Source organism: Mytilus edulis, chromosome 5, assembly GCF_963676685.1.
Source record: "Mytilus edulis chromosome 5, xbMytEdul2.2, whole genome shotgun sequence".
Lineage (NCBI taxonomy): Eukaryota > Metazoa > Mollusca > Bivalvia > Mytilida > Mytilidae > Mytilus > Mytilus edulis.
The window spans coordinates 56614250-56629667 of NC_092348.1; the positions used below are offsets into that span (position 1 = coordinate 56614250).

The 15418-nt window shown below is 32.2% G+C and overlaps 1 protein-coding gene across 1 annotated transcript; it reads right to left on the reverse strand.

The window, feature by feature from the left end:
* Nucleotides 1-874: 874 nt before the first annotated feature.
* LOC139525149 (uncharacterized) lies at nucleotides 875-8329 on the reverse strand. The gene is made up of 4 exons (XM_071320335.1): nucleotides 8318-8329; nucleotides 7897-8127; nucleotides 3727-3985; nucleotides 875-1071 (listed from the first exon to the last, which is right to left on the reverse strand). Exons 1-4 carry the CDS (start codon nucleotides 8327-8329, stop codon nucleotides 875-877), a joined length of 699 nt encoding a protein of 232 aa, XP_071176436.1.
* Nucleotides 8330-15418: the final 7089 nt, after the last annotated feature.

The window sequence follows — 15418 nt, forward strand, 5'->3', positions numbered from 1 at the left end:
AGTTTAGTATGACGTCCATTATCATTGTACTAGTATAAATATTTTAAGGGGCCAGCTGAAGGACACCTACGGGTGCGGGAGTTTGTCGCTAAATTGAAGACCCATTGGTGGCCTTCGGCTGTTGTCTGCTCTATGGTCGGGTTGTTGTCGCTTTGACACATTCCTCATTTCCTTTCTCAATTTTATCAATATCTTTCTCCTGTGAGTTCTGATCTAAAACAAAGCATAAAAATCATTTCATACATGCATGATAATGTGACAACGCGATTACAAGAAATGCAATGTCACCTTTAGGAGGTTTCTCTCGTGCTAACAACTTCAGCTATGATAAACTATAATAGTGAAAGGAGAACAGGGTCAACGAAAGAGTCCCGTGTGTGCCGACTTGATATCATTAACTTGACAAATGTCACATCTTATCCGCGAAAATTAAAAAAAATTAATTAAAAAAAATGAAATATCCAAGATGTCAAAATTTCGTTGAACCGTACCAAGGAAAGAAAACACGGGATCAATGAAACAGTAAACCATCGCTTTATCGGCTGATTTGGAGGAGTTCTAGATCACCTCTTAAGAATAATTTAACTTATAAATCTTTTAGTTCAAAGATTTAAAGATATAAAAAGACAAATAGGAGGAATTTTATAGTCTCAATCAACATGTAATTTGCTTATTCCTGTCAATACCTCGTCAGGATGTTTCATCTGAAAACATGTGCACGAAATTAACAATTTTGGAGGAACCATCCTATGTTTGACTGGTACAAATGAACGACACAAAAGGATTTGTGCACTTAATGGACGTAGTCGCGTAGTGTATAACAGGCTCGAGTGTTATAATATTTGGACCAAATTAACAATATAGGTAGTTCCGTTTAAACTGGATATAGATATATGAATGTGTGTGTGTATTTGAAATGAATAACTGTATAGATACTTTCGCAATACGGCAGGTTGCATTCCACTCTATAATGTATTGTACAATTTCCTATCACATCACCAAATACATGACCAAAAGCTGCATCACAACTGTAAGGACTTCGTTCTACTGATATGCCACTGCTAATTAATCCTGGTTCAAATAAAAATACAAACAATAATGTATTTTTGATGTATGAACAAACATCAAATTCAGGTATAAAATGCAAGAACAATTTAAAACAGTTTTTCGTTTCGTTTCGATTATGTTTTGAGTTGATTGGTTTACATATTTGTTTTTCTTTTTTGTACTTGCATGCCAAAATTTTATAAGTTTCATCTGTATATTTCTAATTCATGATTTCTAATTCAGATAATGAATAAAATATTATAAGTTAATTTTGTTATCAGAATACATTGACACATTGGTTAATAGTAGTACATATGTCGTGTAGTTTTTGCGATTTTGTACGTGTTCTAACGTGTAAAGAAATATTGCACATGTCATAATTTGTATAATGCACAAAAAAAACAAAAAAAAACATGTGAAAAGGTATCTCACACATGTTATAACATGTACACAATATTGCTGAAATATGGGTGGAACTTGCACAGAATTTAAAGTCATATGAAACCTCAAATTAAAAAAAAAATATGCATATGTTTTTTTTAAAAACTAAATGGATTGTTTTCATTATACAACTTATGTACATATACTTTTTTCTGAAGAACATTCTTTAATTTGTCCAAATTTAGAAGAAGTTTACTTCTTTTTAATTGCTTGCTCCCAAGAAGCAATTCGCCGACATATTTTCCGTATGCATAGTGACCTAAGCGTGACCCTCCTCGTAAAAATCCGGTGATAGCAATACGTATAAATCTGTCATTAAAATTATTTACTATAAGGTGACAATCGATAAACTTCGGTTTCAAAACACGGCATTTAATGAGTAGCCATATTTGTTAAATCATAACAGTCAGATAGAAAAAAAAATTTGACGATTATACGATATATTTGCGTAAAAAATGATCAAATCGTGCACAGAGAACTAAGTTTATGATATATACATGCATTGGTTCAATAATTGGATGAACATTATTTTTCACCAGTCACTCGTTTCTTATGACTTCAAAAATAATATGAACTTGTCCATATCACTATCATTTTAAAATGAGGGTTAACACTCTAATCTGTCATTAAAATAAGAAAGATCATATCACAGGGAACATGCATACTAAGTTTCAAGTTGATTGGACTTCCACTTCATTAAAAACTACCTTGACCAAAAACTTTAAACAAAATCTTTATTTAACCTTGAAACTTGCACTATCATTTTCTATGTCCAGTGGACCTTGTAATTGGAGTAAAAATTCTAGTTTGGCAAGGCAATAAAAACGATAATACCATAGGGAACATGTGTACTAAGTGTCAAGTTGATTCATCAAAAATTACCTTGACCAAACTCTTAAATCTGAGGCGGGACAGACGCACGGACGAATGAACACGAACTAACGAACGAACGAAAAAAAACCGGAAAAACATAATGCCTCTCTATTATCGTAGTAAGGTCATAAACAATAATTCTTATAAAGAAGAATGTACATTTGGAAATTAACAATAATCAAAAGCTTAGATTTATTTTTATTTCTTAAGAGCACAGTGATCTCTAAGTTTCAGAATTGTTTTATTTCTTCACGGCTTATGTTGGCATAATGCAATTTCATATGTTTTATGCAGTCAATATTGCCCACAGCAGTGTGACGCTGTTTGATAATGGAATACACTTCCTAAATGGGAACACAGTACATTTCAGGTTATTCTTATATTTTAAAGAATAATGCATGAACATTTGCAATTATACCCTTCCCATTCTCTTTTTAGCATGACAAAATTAAAGCAGACTGGTATATGCATACTCTTTAAAAGCCCGAGAGATAAAACGGTTTTCAGTGGACACTACTCAATTATAAATAACTTTGCGATTAGGGAATCTGCATCCACAATTTTGGTGTTAAGCATTGCTTAAATATCATTTTTTTAAATAACAAGATTATTCCTTTGGCGTAAATATAAAATTTTAAACCCTGTTATCTATGATGAGTTTATATTATCAATGAGTCGAATGTCATCTTTATTTTTTAAATTTGTAGTCTATTTTTTTAAAACAGGGTATTGTTTATATTAAAATAAATTTTTAAAGTAATTATAAAAACTATTCAATTGGTCATCAATTTATCAAAAAGGACAAAACGCAATAAATTCATGAATGAAAAAAAAAGATAATGAAAATTTATTGAGGTTTATTGGATGTTGTAATAATAAAAACATATCATTATTTTCAAAAATTGTAAAAAAAGTTAAAACCATTTTTAGACAATACTTTGTATAACTTGTATGTTTGCATTGTACACATAATAAGATGTCCAATATTTCTGTACCGTTATAAAAGAGGGACGAAAGATACCAAAGGGACAGTCAAACTCATAAATCTAAAACAAACTGACTGACAACGCCATGGCTAAAAATGAAAAAGACAAACAAACAACAGCACACATGACACAACATAGAAAACTAAAGAATAAACAACACGAACCCCACCAAAAAACTAGGGATGATCTCAGTAGCTTCGGAAGGGTAAGCAGATCTTGCTCCACATGTGGCACCCGTCGTGTTGCTTATGTGATAACACGTACCAAATCGCAACCTGTACACGAAATATTATATCAATAAATATATATTATGAATTACTCATTTTGATTAACATATCTTGATGCTTGATTCGTTTAATGCTAAATTATTTTAAAATACCTCGAGGTTTAAGTCGAATAACTCGAATGATGACCACAGCTGTTTCTGAGCTCTGATTTGCGATTCCATTACCCCATCTCTCTCCTATATTGATGATATTACCTTTGGAGGCAGTATCAGATGGCCGCCATACCATTACTTTATTCTCTGTGTAAACATATACAACACCACCAAACCCATATTGTGTTGACGCCATTGTAGTTCCTGTACCATAAAACAGCATTCCACCATTCGCTCCACTATTTTGAAGTGCTTTTATCTTAAAAATACATTGGTATATTTTTTTCATCTAGTTATAACGTATACATTTTTTTGTGTATAAGTATGTAGAAAGGAAACTCATTGCCGAGTTTCGAAGTAGTCCAGCTACTGTATCACAAGCATGTCAGCACTGATGCTGTGAGTTCGAATCCTAACCAAGGCAGCTGCACTTGATTTAATAAGATTTTCAGTTTTTCTACCGAAGGGTTGTTCTTTTTTTGGCACTCCAACTTCCTCCTCCACTACAAACTAGCAACCACGAAATAGAACAATAATGTTGAATGTGGCGTGGCACACCAATGAATTGACCAGTTTAATAATGGTGAATAAGAAACAGAGTGCATAATTTTAGGACCCACTAAACAAAATCCAAGTATCTATGATAAAGTTATCCCCAAAATGTGAATTGGAGTTTCTTTAAGCCATGCTTACAAATGGATATTCAATCATTTGCATATACCATGATTTACTAAGGTACAAACTGAAATGAATTCTGATAAAAAAAAAATAGAAGGTGCGCAAAACCACTATGGTTATCAGTGTAAAAAAGGTTCAATCATTTCAACAAGAGGAGCTGTCAATACGAAATGTTAATCCCTTAAATAAGGACATATCTTTGTAAGGGAAACACACAAAATACCGTTGACTAAATAAGCAAAATCACATTAAATGGTTATGATTATGGGAAATTAAAAACAAAATTGTGTTCAGTGGTACATGTACATACAAAAACAAAACAGCAACCCCCAAAATAAAGCAAGGATAAGATTCCATTCTTGGGTATGTGAAACCTGAAAAATGATTAAGATAAAAGAAATATAATAGAAGTTACTATGGTGATAATTCTGAGAATTCTTCCTGAACTGTATGATTACCGCGTACATATGTGTATTATAGTGTGCAAACATGACGACGCCCATACCAACACCAATTACAACCCAAAAATCAAACAGACCAAAAAGAAAATAATAAGAGATGCATCATGTGTGAGAGAAACGAAAGTTTCACAAATTTAAATGTCTATCAGTTCTGGAGAGTGGACATATATCAACAACCGAAATGATTGATTAGACTCTGCTTTCAATATATATAGTACCGGATGTAGAAAGTTGGGCTCTATAAATTAGGCTTAGGAATATCTTTATATAATGTTGACAGTTGATGGTAGGTCCACACCTTCCTCAAATGTTACATACATGAGTGAAAATATAATAATAAAAAATAGCCTCCTGATATAATCCTGATTTAAGACTGGAAACTTGACATACTCTATTTAGCTATTTGATGAAACAAGTATAAAAGAATCTCAGAAAAAAACTTGTTTGCAAATAATTATTCTGAACGTCTTTTCTCTTTCAACCACATATGGGAAATTGTTAGATTGATTGTTGTAACCATACTGTCAAGATCAATTTGCTTGGCTGATTCTTGTTTGAATAGCGGCCTATGAAAAACGTTTCACGCATATTGAGTACACGAAGAGGCATAGGTCTCTTATGCCTTCAACATAATAATATTCTTTTTTGAAAGGGTCACCGAAAATTATGTTTTATGTATTTGTTGTGTACGTGTTCGTTTGAATAACAAGACATTTTTCTTGATAATATTTTTTTTTATTTTGTTTCACCTTGTGCAATTAAAATCTATTCTAAATTGTCAGGTGGTACCAGATGGCAATGATAATGACGACTGACGTAGTTTCAGATATGTGTACAGTTTGACTACTGTAAATTCAGAAATTATTGCGTGTTTTTATTATTTCTATTTTGTCATTTTAGACAAAAATGCGATTTTGATATTTGCGATATCGAGAAAATCATGTTTAATTCCTATAAAAAAAATGCGAGTTTAAATTATTGCGATTATAACCCTGTCGCATTTTTCACAATAATAAAAACATCAAAAAAATTTCTGAATTTATCGTTTTTCTTTCTTCTGAAATGGAGGGCATGCCAACAGTGTAATGTATTAACTTTTATTCTTTTAAACAGATATTGATGTCTGATCGCGGGTCACGCATTGAATGCTAAAAATTAATGTATCTAACATTAATGAACTACACGTTAATCGATTACAGTTGAAGGACTCTGAATGGTAATCCGAACTGAGATGGTTACGCTGATATGCGAAGGTTTGATGCTGAAGTAGGTTTTGATTACTCTGCAGTGCGATGGTTGCGATACTATCTTGTTAAAAGCTATACCGATGTCCAATGGTTGTAGCGCGAAAGTAGCGCGATGAACTTCTTAAACAATTTATGCTTTTCATGAGAAGACCATGTAAATATAAAATGTTGAGATGAATCTCAATAAGTTTACAACTGTAATTAGGGACATACTTAAACTATAACGAAAGCAAATTTACACATACTTTCATACTAACTATTAAACAAATCATAGGTATTATCATTGAACATATGTAGATTTGCGTAATATAAACTATTCCTCTCCTTGTTGACCTCTACCTTTTTTCAAATTACTGTGAGTTCCTTACGACACTTGTCAACAACAAGAAGATCAATGAAGCCAGATTATTTAATTTTACATTCAGAAATACTGATGTTCTTTCCATTAATAATTCTTACTGTTCTGAATTGGTTCTATTAATAGATCCTGGATAACTAGAAGTTAAATAAACAACAGACACGACTTCCCCTGCCTCATTTGCAGACTTTCACCTCGAATTTGACATAAGCAGTCATTTCAGTACCAGAATCTATGACAAACGAGACGATTTTAATATGGAGATTATCAATCCCCCCCCCCCCCAAAAAAAAATAAAATTAGCAATAAACCAACTCAACTGCATACGGGATATACATTTACCCAACTCATTCGTTATTCAAGACCTTTCAGGTACTACTCAAACTTTGTAAAAATCACAAGTGTCTGAGCAGAAAGGATGAAACAGGGTTATGTCAAAGTTGATCAGAAGATACCAAGACTTAAATATCCCTCTTCAACTTCACAAATAATACCCTATGGTCTTGAAGTATAGAATTTAGGTTCTGACGTTGTTTTCGTCTTTATTGTCGTTTAAGACGTGTTACAGTGTTCTTTTATTTGTCCTATTTAATTATCGCTTTTGCTGTGTCTTCTGTTTTTGGTAATATACATCTGACGATTCTCGATTCTTATTCATCATGTAAGTGTGTTTTAGTGCTATGTAAAAAAAAATTCTTGTCTATTGGTGCGGGAACACAATTATCGTCCCTAATATAGTCCCTAGTGTGGACAGTGTCTTTGTCAATATTTTTTTTATACCTCTTCCAAATGTATTTTGTCATGTTCAATGTCTCAAATAGCAAGTAGGGGGATAAAATTACACTGTAAAAAAATTGGATCATGAATTTTAAAGAAAAGTAGTGATTTGGTCCGTCTGAAAAAGATTAAAGATTAGAACTTCGAAAGCTGTCAAAAGATTTCAAGACCACCTAAACTTAAAATTGTCCATATTTTGAGTTAGAGCCGATGAAGTTTTCGATAATTTTGATATGATTTGTCTCAAAAGTAGAAAGCGCAGGTGGGATTTTTTTATTTTCATTTATTGTCAAAAAGAAATGCACTGCGAATTAATTGTGTTCTCGAACCTATTGGGTTTGCTTATAAGCTTTGTATAGTGATTTAGATTGGCACAATTCTGAGTGCTGCAAACCTATTATTGCCATTTGCAATTTTTGTTCACACATTGTTGTCAATATAATGGACTTTTATGCGAATGTCATACGACATAAGTGAGAAGCTTAATTAACCGTTTGCTACATAAGATAATGTATAAAACAAGTCAGAAAAATAACGGTGGTTATCCATTCGTTTGATGTATTTGAGCTTTTGACTTTGCCATTTTATTAAGGTTTTTCCGTTTTGAATTTTACTTTTAAATAACTTTATATAACATATTCGTCATTACCTGTACAGTTACAAGATGGTTTGTTATATCATAGAAACAAGGAAATGGAAAAGTGCCATTATGGTCAATATTCTTTCCTAAAACAATCTCATGATGATAAACTTGTTGTTGACAGCCAAAGTTCCATGCTTTAATATCAACTGCTCCAGAATGTTTATGCCCGAGCCACCATCCGTCTATGGCACTGAAAGCTCCTCCATCATCTAAATGATACCAATAGTTTTCATCTCTCTATGATCAAAAATTAATTAAAGACACGTTCTAGTAAAACCTGTTTATATTTTAAGGGAAATGAGGGAATGAAAATTATAAACAGACAGAAATAGATACATAAGCAAAATCAAGCACTTGAGAGTTACCTTTATAAAAGAGGGACGAAAGATACCAAAGGGGCAGTCAAACTCATAAATCTAAAACAAACTGACAACGCCATGGCTAAAAATGAAAAAGACAACCAAACAATAGCACACATGACACAACATTAAACATACATGTAAGCTCTAGTTTGAAATATATTCATTAGTTAAAACACTACAAACTCGGGGAATACATACGAGCTCGACATGTTAATTCGTAATCCTAAGGTATGAAGCCCACGGGTAGAAACTGAAATAAAGCTTGGAACGGATAAGTTGTGCACTTATGATTTAGAGCTATTACAGATGCGAACCTATATAAATGATCCTGACCATATAAGTATTTGAACCATACGCGTATGGTCCGTGTAATTAACTGATGACTGTTAACATACAAAGGTGCTACATAATTATAAGTTTCTAAAAATGGAGTTTTGACGGATGAAATCATATGGAAATCCTTGTTACATGATTAATCAAACAAAGTGAATTTTATTTAAAAGTAAGAATTATTGTGTTTATTTGATTTAAATATTTTCTTGGATATTTTCATTGTTTCCATAGATAATTGATGTGTTTTTGCTTCTTCCTATACGATGACGTTTTGATCACCGCAAGACATTGAAATAAAAATAAGAAGAAATTGTTCCTGGAATAATATTTTAAACACAAAAAAAAAAACACCCCAAAACAACAGTACATCAGTCAACAGCCAAGAGAAAGGGGTTTTAAATTGACGCTAGCAAAGATAAAAAAACAAATACAAAAAAAATCAGACAATATGGTCGGACCATATTAGAAAACACTTATTTAAACCCGCTGCAATTATTTGCACATGTCCTCAGGCAGAAATCTGATTATCAGTAGTTGTCGTTTGTTGATGTGGTTCATAAGTGTTTCTCGTTTCTTTTTTTTTTATATAAATTAGACCGCTGGTTTTCCCGTGTTAATGGTTTTACACTAGTAATTGGGGGGAGGGGGGGGCTTTATAGCTTGCTGTTCGGTATGAGCCAAAGCTCCGTGTTGAAGACCGTACTTTGACCTATAACGGTTAACTTTTATAAATTGTGACTTGTATTGTATGGATATCACATCTATTTATATCTAACAACCATACGCGTATGGTCCAAATACTCGTATTTTCCTTTAGATGGTTGTAAATAAGACAACTATCCCCAGAGACCAAATGATGTAGTCATAAGAAAATAAAAAAAGGTCACCGTATTGCCTTCAACAATGAACAAACCCAAATACCATATAGTAATCTGTAAAAGGCAACGAAGTGATATTTTATAGTAGGTGTTATTTTGTTGTTCTTTTACAATACTGGAACAGGATGGAGGAGGTATAACCTCTCACTGATATATTTTGGTTGACGTTTACACAGAAACGCATAATTAAGTTTCGACTTTAAGAATGGTTCAATAAGAAAACATAAGAAAATGCCTATACTAAGTCAGGAATATGCCAGCTGTTAGCCATTCGTTTGATGTGTTTTGTCTTTTTATTTTGCCATTTTGAGGACTTTCGGTTTTGAATTTCCCTTGGAGTTCAGTACTTTTGTGATTTTGATTTTTTAATCTCAAGCTTCACCTCCTATAAAGGAAATCAGGTGGTGCTATAATTTTTTTACATGAACCTGGGAAGTTCACAATGAATATAAAAAAAAATTAAATCATTTATTTTTCCTGTAAATACACTTTGGATAATAACTAATTATTTAAATTTAATATTAGAACAGAAGAAGGAAGTTTTCCAATATAGCTCCTTATAACAACACATAGTATTTAAGATTTAGCCAGATTTTACGCTACAAAATCGATAAAATTAATGACAGAACTAGTTTTCGTTGCTTAGATTTAATTATTTAAATTATTTGTATATGCTAAACAGAATGACAAAGTTTTTGATGGACACCAAAAATATCAAACGTGTAAAACATAGAAAAAAATCGGGAAATACCGTGAAACCTGTGTTATCCGACACATTTAAAAAATGTCGGATAAGCAGGGAAACAGACTTCAAAATACTGAAATTTAAAGATCTGCTTCCAATCTTTATATTTCGTCGATATTGACACAGACAAACTAAATTTTATTGGTGTCGAAAGACACGTTCAACTTTATTGTTAATATGATACAGATTTATAAAAGGTGACCATCAAACGTATCAACATTTCACATCGCCACTGAAAGAAAATGTGACAACAAACATACAATAGTACATGTACATTACTAAACAACTCACAGTTACACTAAAGATTTAAAAATACGAACCTGTAAAAATATGAACGTGAACTCATGAAAAATTTGCTTTCATGATGTGCTGTAACATAGCTTTGGGCATTTTTCGTAGTTTACTTTTCACTATTTACGGTATATACTGTCAACTACAAAAACATTTTTCTACATATCTGCGTCTTGGTCTACTAACAACCACCCACAAACATGTTTTGTTCGCGTCTTTGTCAAATTTACCACTAACTGCAACACTATTTTTGTTAGGCTATTTGAAAGCTGTATTTGAATTTTTGTTTGATTTCTTTCAACAGTTTCGTTGCCTGTCTGTGATGTATATTTTCAAAGTCGGGGAAGCGAGTTTGGGCCACAGCAAACATGTTACACTCCACCACATTCTGTATGTCCCTGTCTTAAATCAATAACCTGTAATTCAGTGGTTGTTGTTTGCTAATGTATTTAATTTTTCAAGTTTTGTTTATTTTGTACATAAATTATGTCATTCGCATTTATCACTGCATAGTATATTTGTTTTTCGTATATTGCTTTGTACATAAATTAGGCCATTTGCATTTGTCATTTATTGGCCTTCTATAGCTTGCTATGGGTTATGGAGTTTGGTCTATTGGTAATTGTTTATTGTGAGTATCTTAGAGTGCAATCATTTAAAATTACAGGAGGCAAAGTTTTGTTTTAAAACAGTGAAAATCACTTTAATTTGACGAAAATAACAATTAACAAATCTGAGTTTATGTAAACCAAAAATTTTAAATATTCTAGAGTCTCACAGGAAATACGTTGTTCAATGATAACTCAGACGGCCGATATCCCCTATAAGTTGAATGATTGCTCTCCGTTGGTAAACATACTTTTTAGTCCTTCCAACGTAGGAACCCATAATCGAATCATCTCATCATCAAATGCGTAAACAACACCACCAAGGGACTCATACTGGCCATTACTGTTGTTCAAAAATGAAACCCCACCTTAAAAAAACCAATTACATTATTCAGACATTGACACCTGTCTTGTTTTCCTAAGCATGCATCAAACAGTTCACTGACTAGTTGTTAGTGAAATTGCATTTAACTATTATCATGGTACAATGCTTGTCGGAAAATGGAACGAAAGGAACGAAAATGAGTCTATTGACGTTGATCTCTTTTTACGTTAAATTATAATGTTTTGCAACGTTCGATGCCTATATAGCTAACTCTATCACTAATTGCTAGTTTCTTTGGATTTTATTTCAACTGCCTCAAGAATCAAAAGGATCTAAAGGAAGTATCTTAATTCTAAATTAAACAAAGTCATGTATAAAATCATGTTTTGTGATACCGTTTATAGTTATTAAAGGTACCAGGATTATAATTTAGTACGCCAATCTTGCATTTCGTCTACATCAGACTCAAGTGACGCTCAGTTCAAAATGGTTAAAATGCCAAACAAGTACAAAGTTGGACATAATTGAGGACCCAAGATTCCAAAAAGTTGTGCCAAATACGGCTAAGGTAATCTATTATAAAAATGTTGAGACACGAACTTCCAGAACCATAACAGAAGGAATCTTACGACAAGGAAGCTGTTGTTTATTCATAGCAATGTATAAATCTAGCATAAACACACATGATGAAGTAAAGTAATTCACATCGTCTGCATGTAGTTTAAAGGAGATATTACCTGTCCCTGAAGCTAACTCATCAAATCATCATCGCGTGCACTTATTTTTGCGATTGCCATTAATGCAAGACTAATTACTGCAATACCAGGAAAAGCTCTTATTAACATAGGCATTAAATATCAGAATACGAGTTCTTATTATTCTGATACTCATCTAGCAATAATTTCTGAACTTAAAGTAATTCGATTTTCTACAATAGTCAAAAATGCTATCCATATACAAGAATCTGCATTAAATATTGAGGTGTAAAACAGTGTTTTAAGGAGTTTTGAGAGTAAAAAAGGTGATAGCATACATATTGAAAATTACTATTTAGATATGATCAATGACGAATTTCAAATATCTTTTCTTTTAAGCGATTGAAGTTGGCTAATGCCCCCATGTCACAAGGAACCCAGTCAATTTAAAAAATAGGTTTGTTGCAACTCGACGTTTGCTTATCTGATGCTTATTACATTTTCAGCTCACTTTATTAGATTTTTCATTGTTATTACAAATTTTTACATACATCAATGAGTTTAGAGACTTCAATCAACAAAATTCATTTTATACAACATACAAAGTCAGAGGAGTTGCAAACTGTTTTAGCCTTGTCGATTAATATTCCATTAATGACCCCTTACAAGTCAGTTTAAATCTTTTTATCGTAGCAGTTGTATCGCCACATTGCTAGTTTCTGGAGAACGCTTAAAACTTAACATTTTCGCCTTATGATCAGAAAACGGTACAAATATAACACATAGGTTTACTAATTTATTTTCGTTCCCATATATTTCGTGCATATCTCGGTTTTATAGTGCGGGTTGGATAATAACTTTCGAAGATGTACTTTTTTAAAATTTTAAGCAACTTTGTTTTCCTCTGCATTATGTGTGACTTTTTAAATCACATTTAATGATGTTTCTGACCAGCTTGTAATTACAAAGAAATCCTGTTACAATAATGCCTTCGACCTACTGTTATCCGCGACATTATAGGCATTATAACAGTTTGAGACATATGAGAAGCAGTTTTTGCAGGTAACATCAGGGATTTTCGTGGGTATCAATTTTCGTGGATTGTAGAAAACATGCTTTTTCGTGGCAATGGGATTTCATGGTTTTGTCAAAGTCTGCATATTGTAATTTGTTGAACTTTTGAATTCGTGGTTTACCTGTAGCCAAGAAAACTATGAAAATTGGTATCCAACAAATAAAAATGAATCCACAGTATATGACATTAAATCCTACCTTGGCCATCTGAAATATATCCGTCGCTCATCTTTGTTTGAACGGACACACTATCCGGGTAATATTCTAGTCCATGGTGTACCTCTTTGAAATTCTCAGTTACTAGTGTTCAAAACAATATTGTATAGAGAAAAAGAAATGTCGAGGACTATTACATATATATGACATTGAATTTGAGTGTGAGGGAGGTTTATGTTTTCCTGAAGTACATGATATATATTCAACCGTCTTGAAAATTTTGCCTTTGTTTTAGATTGATTGTAAAAAGTATTTTTTTATAATTTGATTAAGAAAAAAATCCGTTATGATATAACAATAATAACTTGTGTTTGATTAAAGTTGAAAAAATAGTTTGTTTCCCTGTTGAAAACTAGATCCATCTTAACTTGTTGATAATGTTGTCGACTCCTTTGAAGGTTCTTCTCATCGTTTTATGCGTCTGATTTCCATATTCTTTTCAAAAACACTTAACACTAACGAAAAATTCACTCTTAGCGCATTTCAAGGAATATGGAAAATGCCAGTGTAGGCGAGTGTAATATTTGAAAAAGACGTCTAGTTAAGGACTTTAATGCACCCACCTAACACACGGCTAATTTTTTTTTTAAATGAAAGAATAATGATTAAACTTTGATTTTTGCCCGGTCGTCACAAAATCGTACGGTGCAGTTTTTGTAAAATTGACGTTTATTTCAGAAATTAGTTGAAAATTATATAATTACGACATGTTTTTCAAGCAAAGGAAATTAGTCGTATCTCTTCTTTTAGACAGAATAATTAAGTGAATTAGATTCTTAAAATAATGAAAAACAATATTTACAACTGTAAGTCCGCATGCTTTTGCATTCCTTCTAAATATTTGACATTTCGTACGAAAATTTTCATAATCCCGACCTTTTCGGATCTACAATTAAATTTTTATTAAATGTTTTTGCAATCTATCCGTTTTAGATCACACCAAATTACTCATCAGTTATCGTTTTTTCATTCGAGATCAAGACTTTATCTCAACATTTCTTAAAATCACGAATTTCTGTAATTTTATGATGTTGGGTAAAATCACTCTAATTTCCGGAATCCCTTATCTATTTCGTTATCGTTTTTTACTGAATATATTAGTCGATTTCCGTGTACGTAACAGTGCTATTAGAGTACGATAAATCATATTTAAACGGTTCTATTTCTATCTTTAACTTCAGTGTAGCTTAAATAGATATAAAATCGTCCAAAATAAAGATCAAATCAAAGTAAAACATAGGTTTTTGAGTTCTGTAGAATTCACCCCTTTCTAAATAAGGAATCGTATCGGAAAATTGTAGAAAATCTTCCGAGTCGTGTCAAATTTTCACAGTCCAGTTCACAATGAAACCCTTCCTTTGCTAAAAAGCAAAAAAAAAACTATCCATTTATTGACACAGATGCATAGTCTGTCATATATTTACTACATAGAAACTATGTAGTTAACACTTAAATGAAGATACAGTTGTATTGCCGCAGTGGGAAAACGAAAAGATGAAGTTTACAGAAGACTGGTCGATGAATATGAAAAAAATGAAAACATCCCATTTGAAAATACAAAATATCATTTATGAGTTGCTAAAAATATTTCAAAAGTAAGCACAACCTATCAACTTCTGTTTTGTCTGTACAAAGACTTTGTACTACATGTACCAATTCTACCGACCAGTAGATCTTCTCATATATCAACGAGGACAGTAGATCTACAACTCATTCTAATTTGTCTGTTTGTATATTTTGCAAATGTATAAAGCCTATAAGCAAGTTACACAACTTCATAAGGTATCCTCTGAGGAGCAAACTCAAGCTGTGTTGAGTGTTACTACATATATCTCCTACAATGATCTGATTTACAAAATAACTCATGATAATTTTACTATTAAATCTTTATACCATCGAGCTTGCATCGCTAAATATTTGCTACAAAATTTGAAATCAGAAATTAAAGAGCTATTTAGTTCTTAACATAAAACAGCTTTTACTAACATTTCGACGATTAAA

Coding starts and splice junctions, on each gene's coding strand:
- LOC139525149 (XM_071320335.1), bottom strand. Junction 3,986..7,896: donor ACCATCTTGTAACTGTACAG/GTAATGACGAAT, acceptor TGTATTTTTAAG/ATAAAAGCACTTCAAAATAG. Junction 1,072..3,726: donor TATTCGACTTAAACCTCGAG/GTATTTTAAAAT, acceptor TATTTGAACCAG/GATTAATTAGCAGTGGCATA.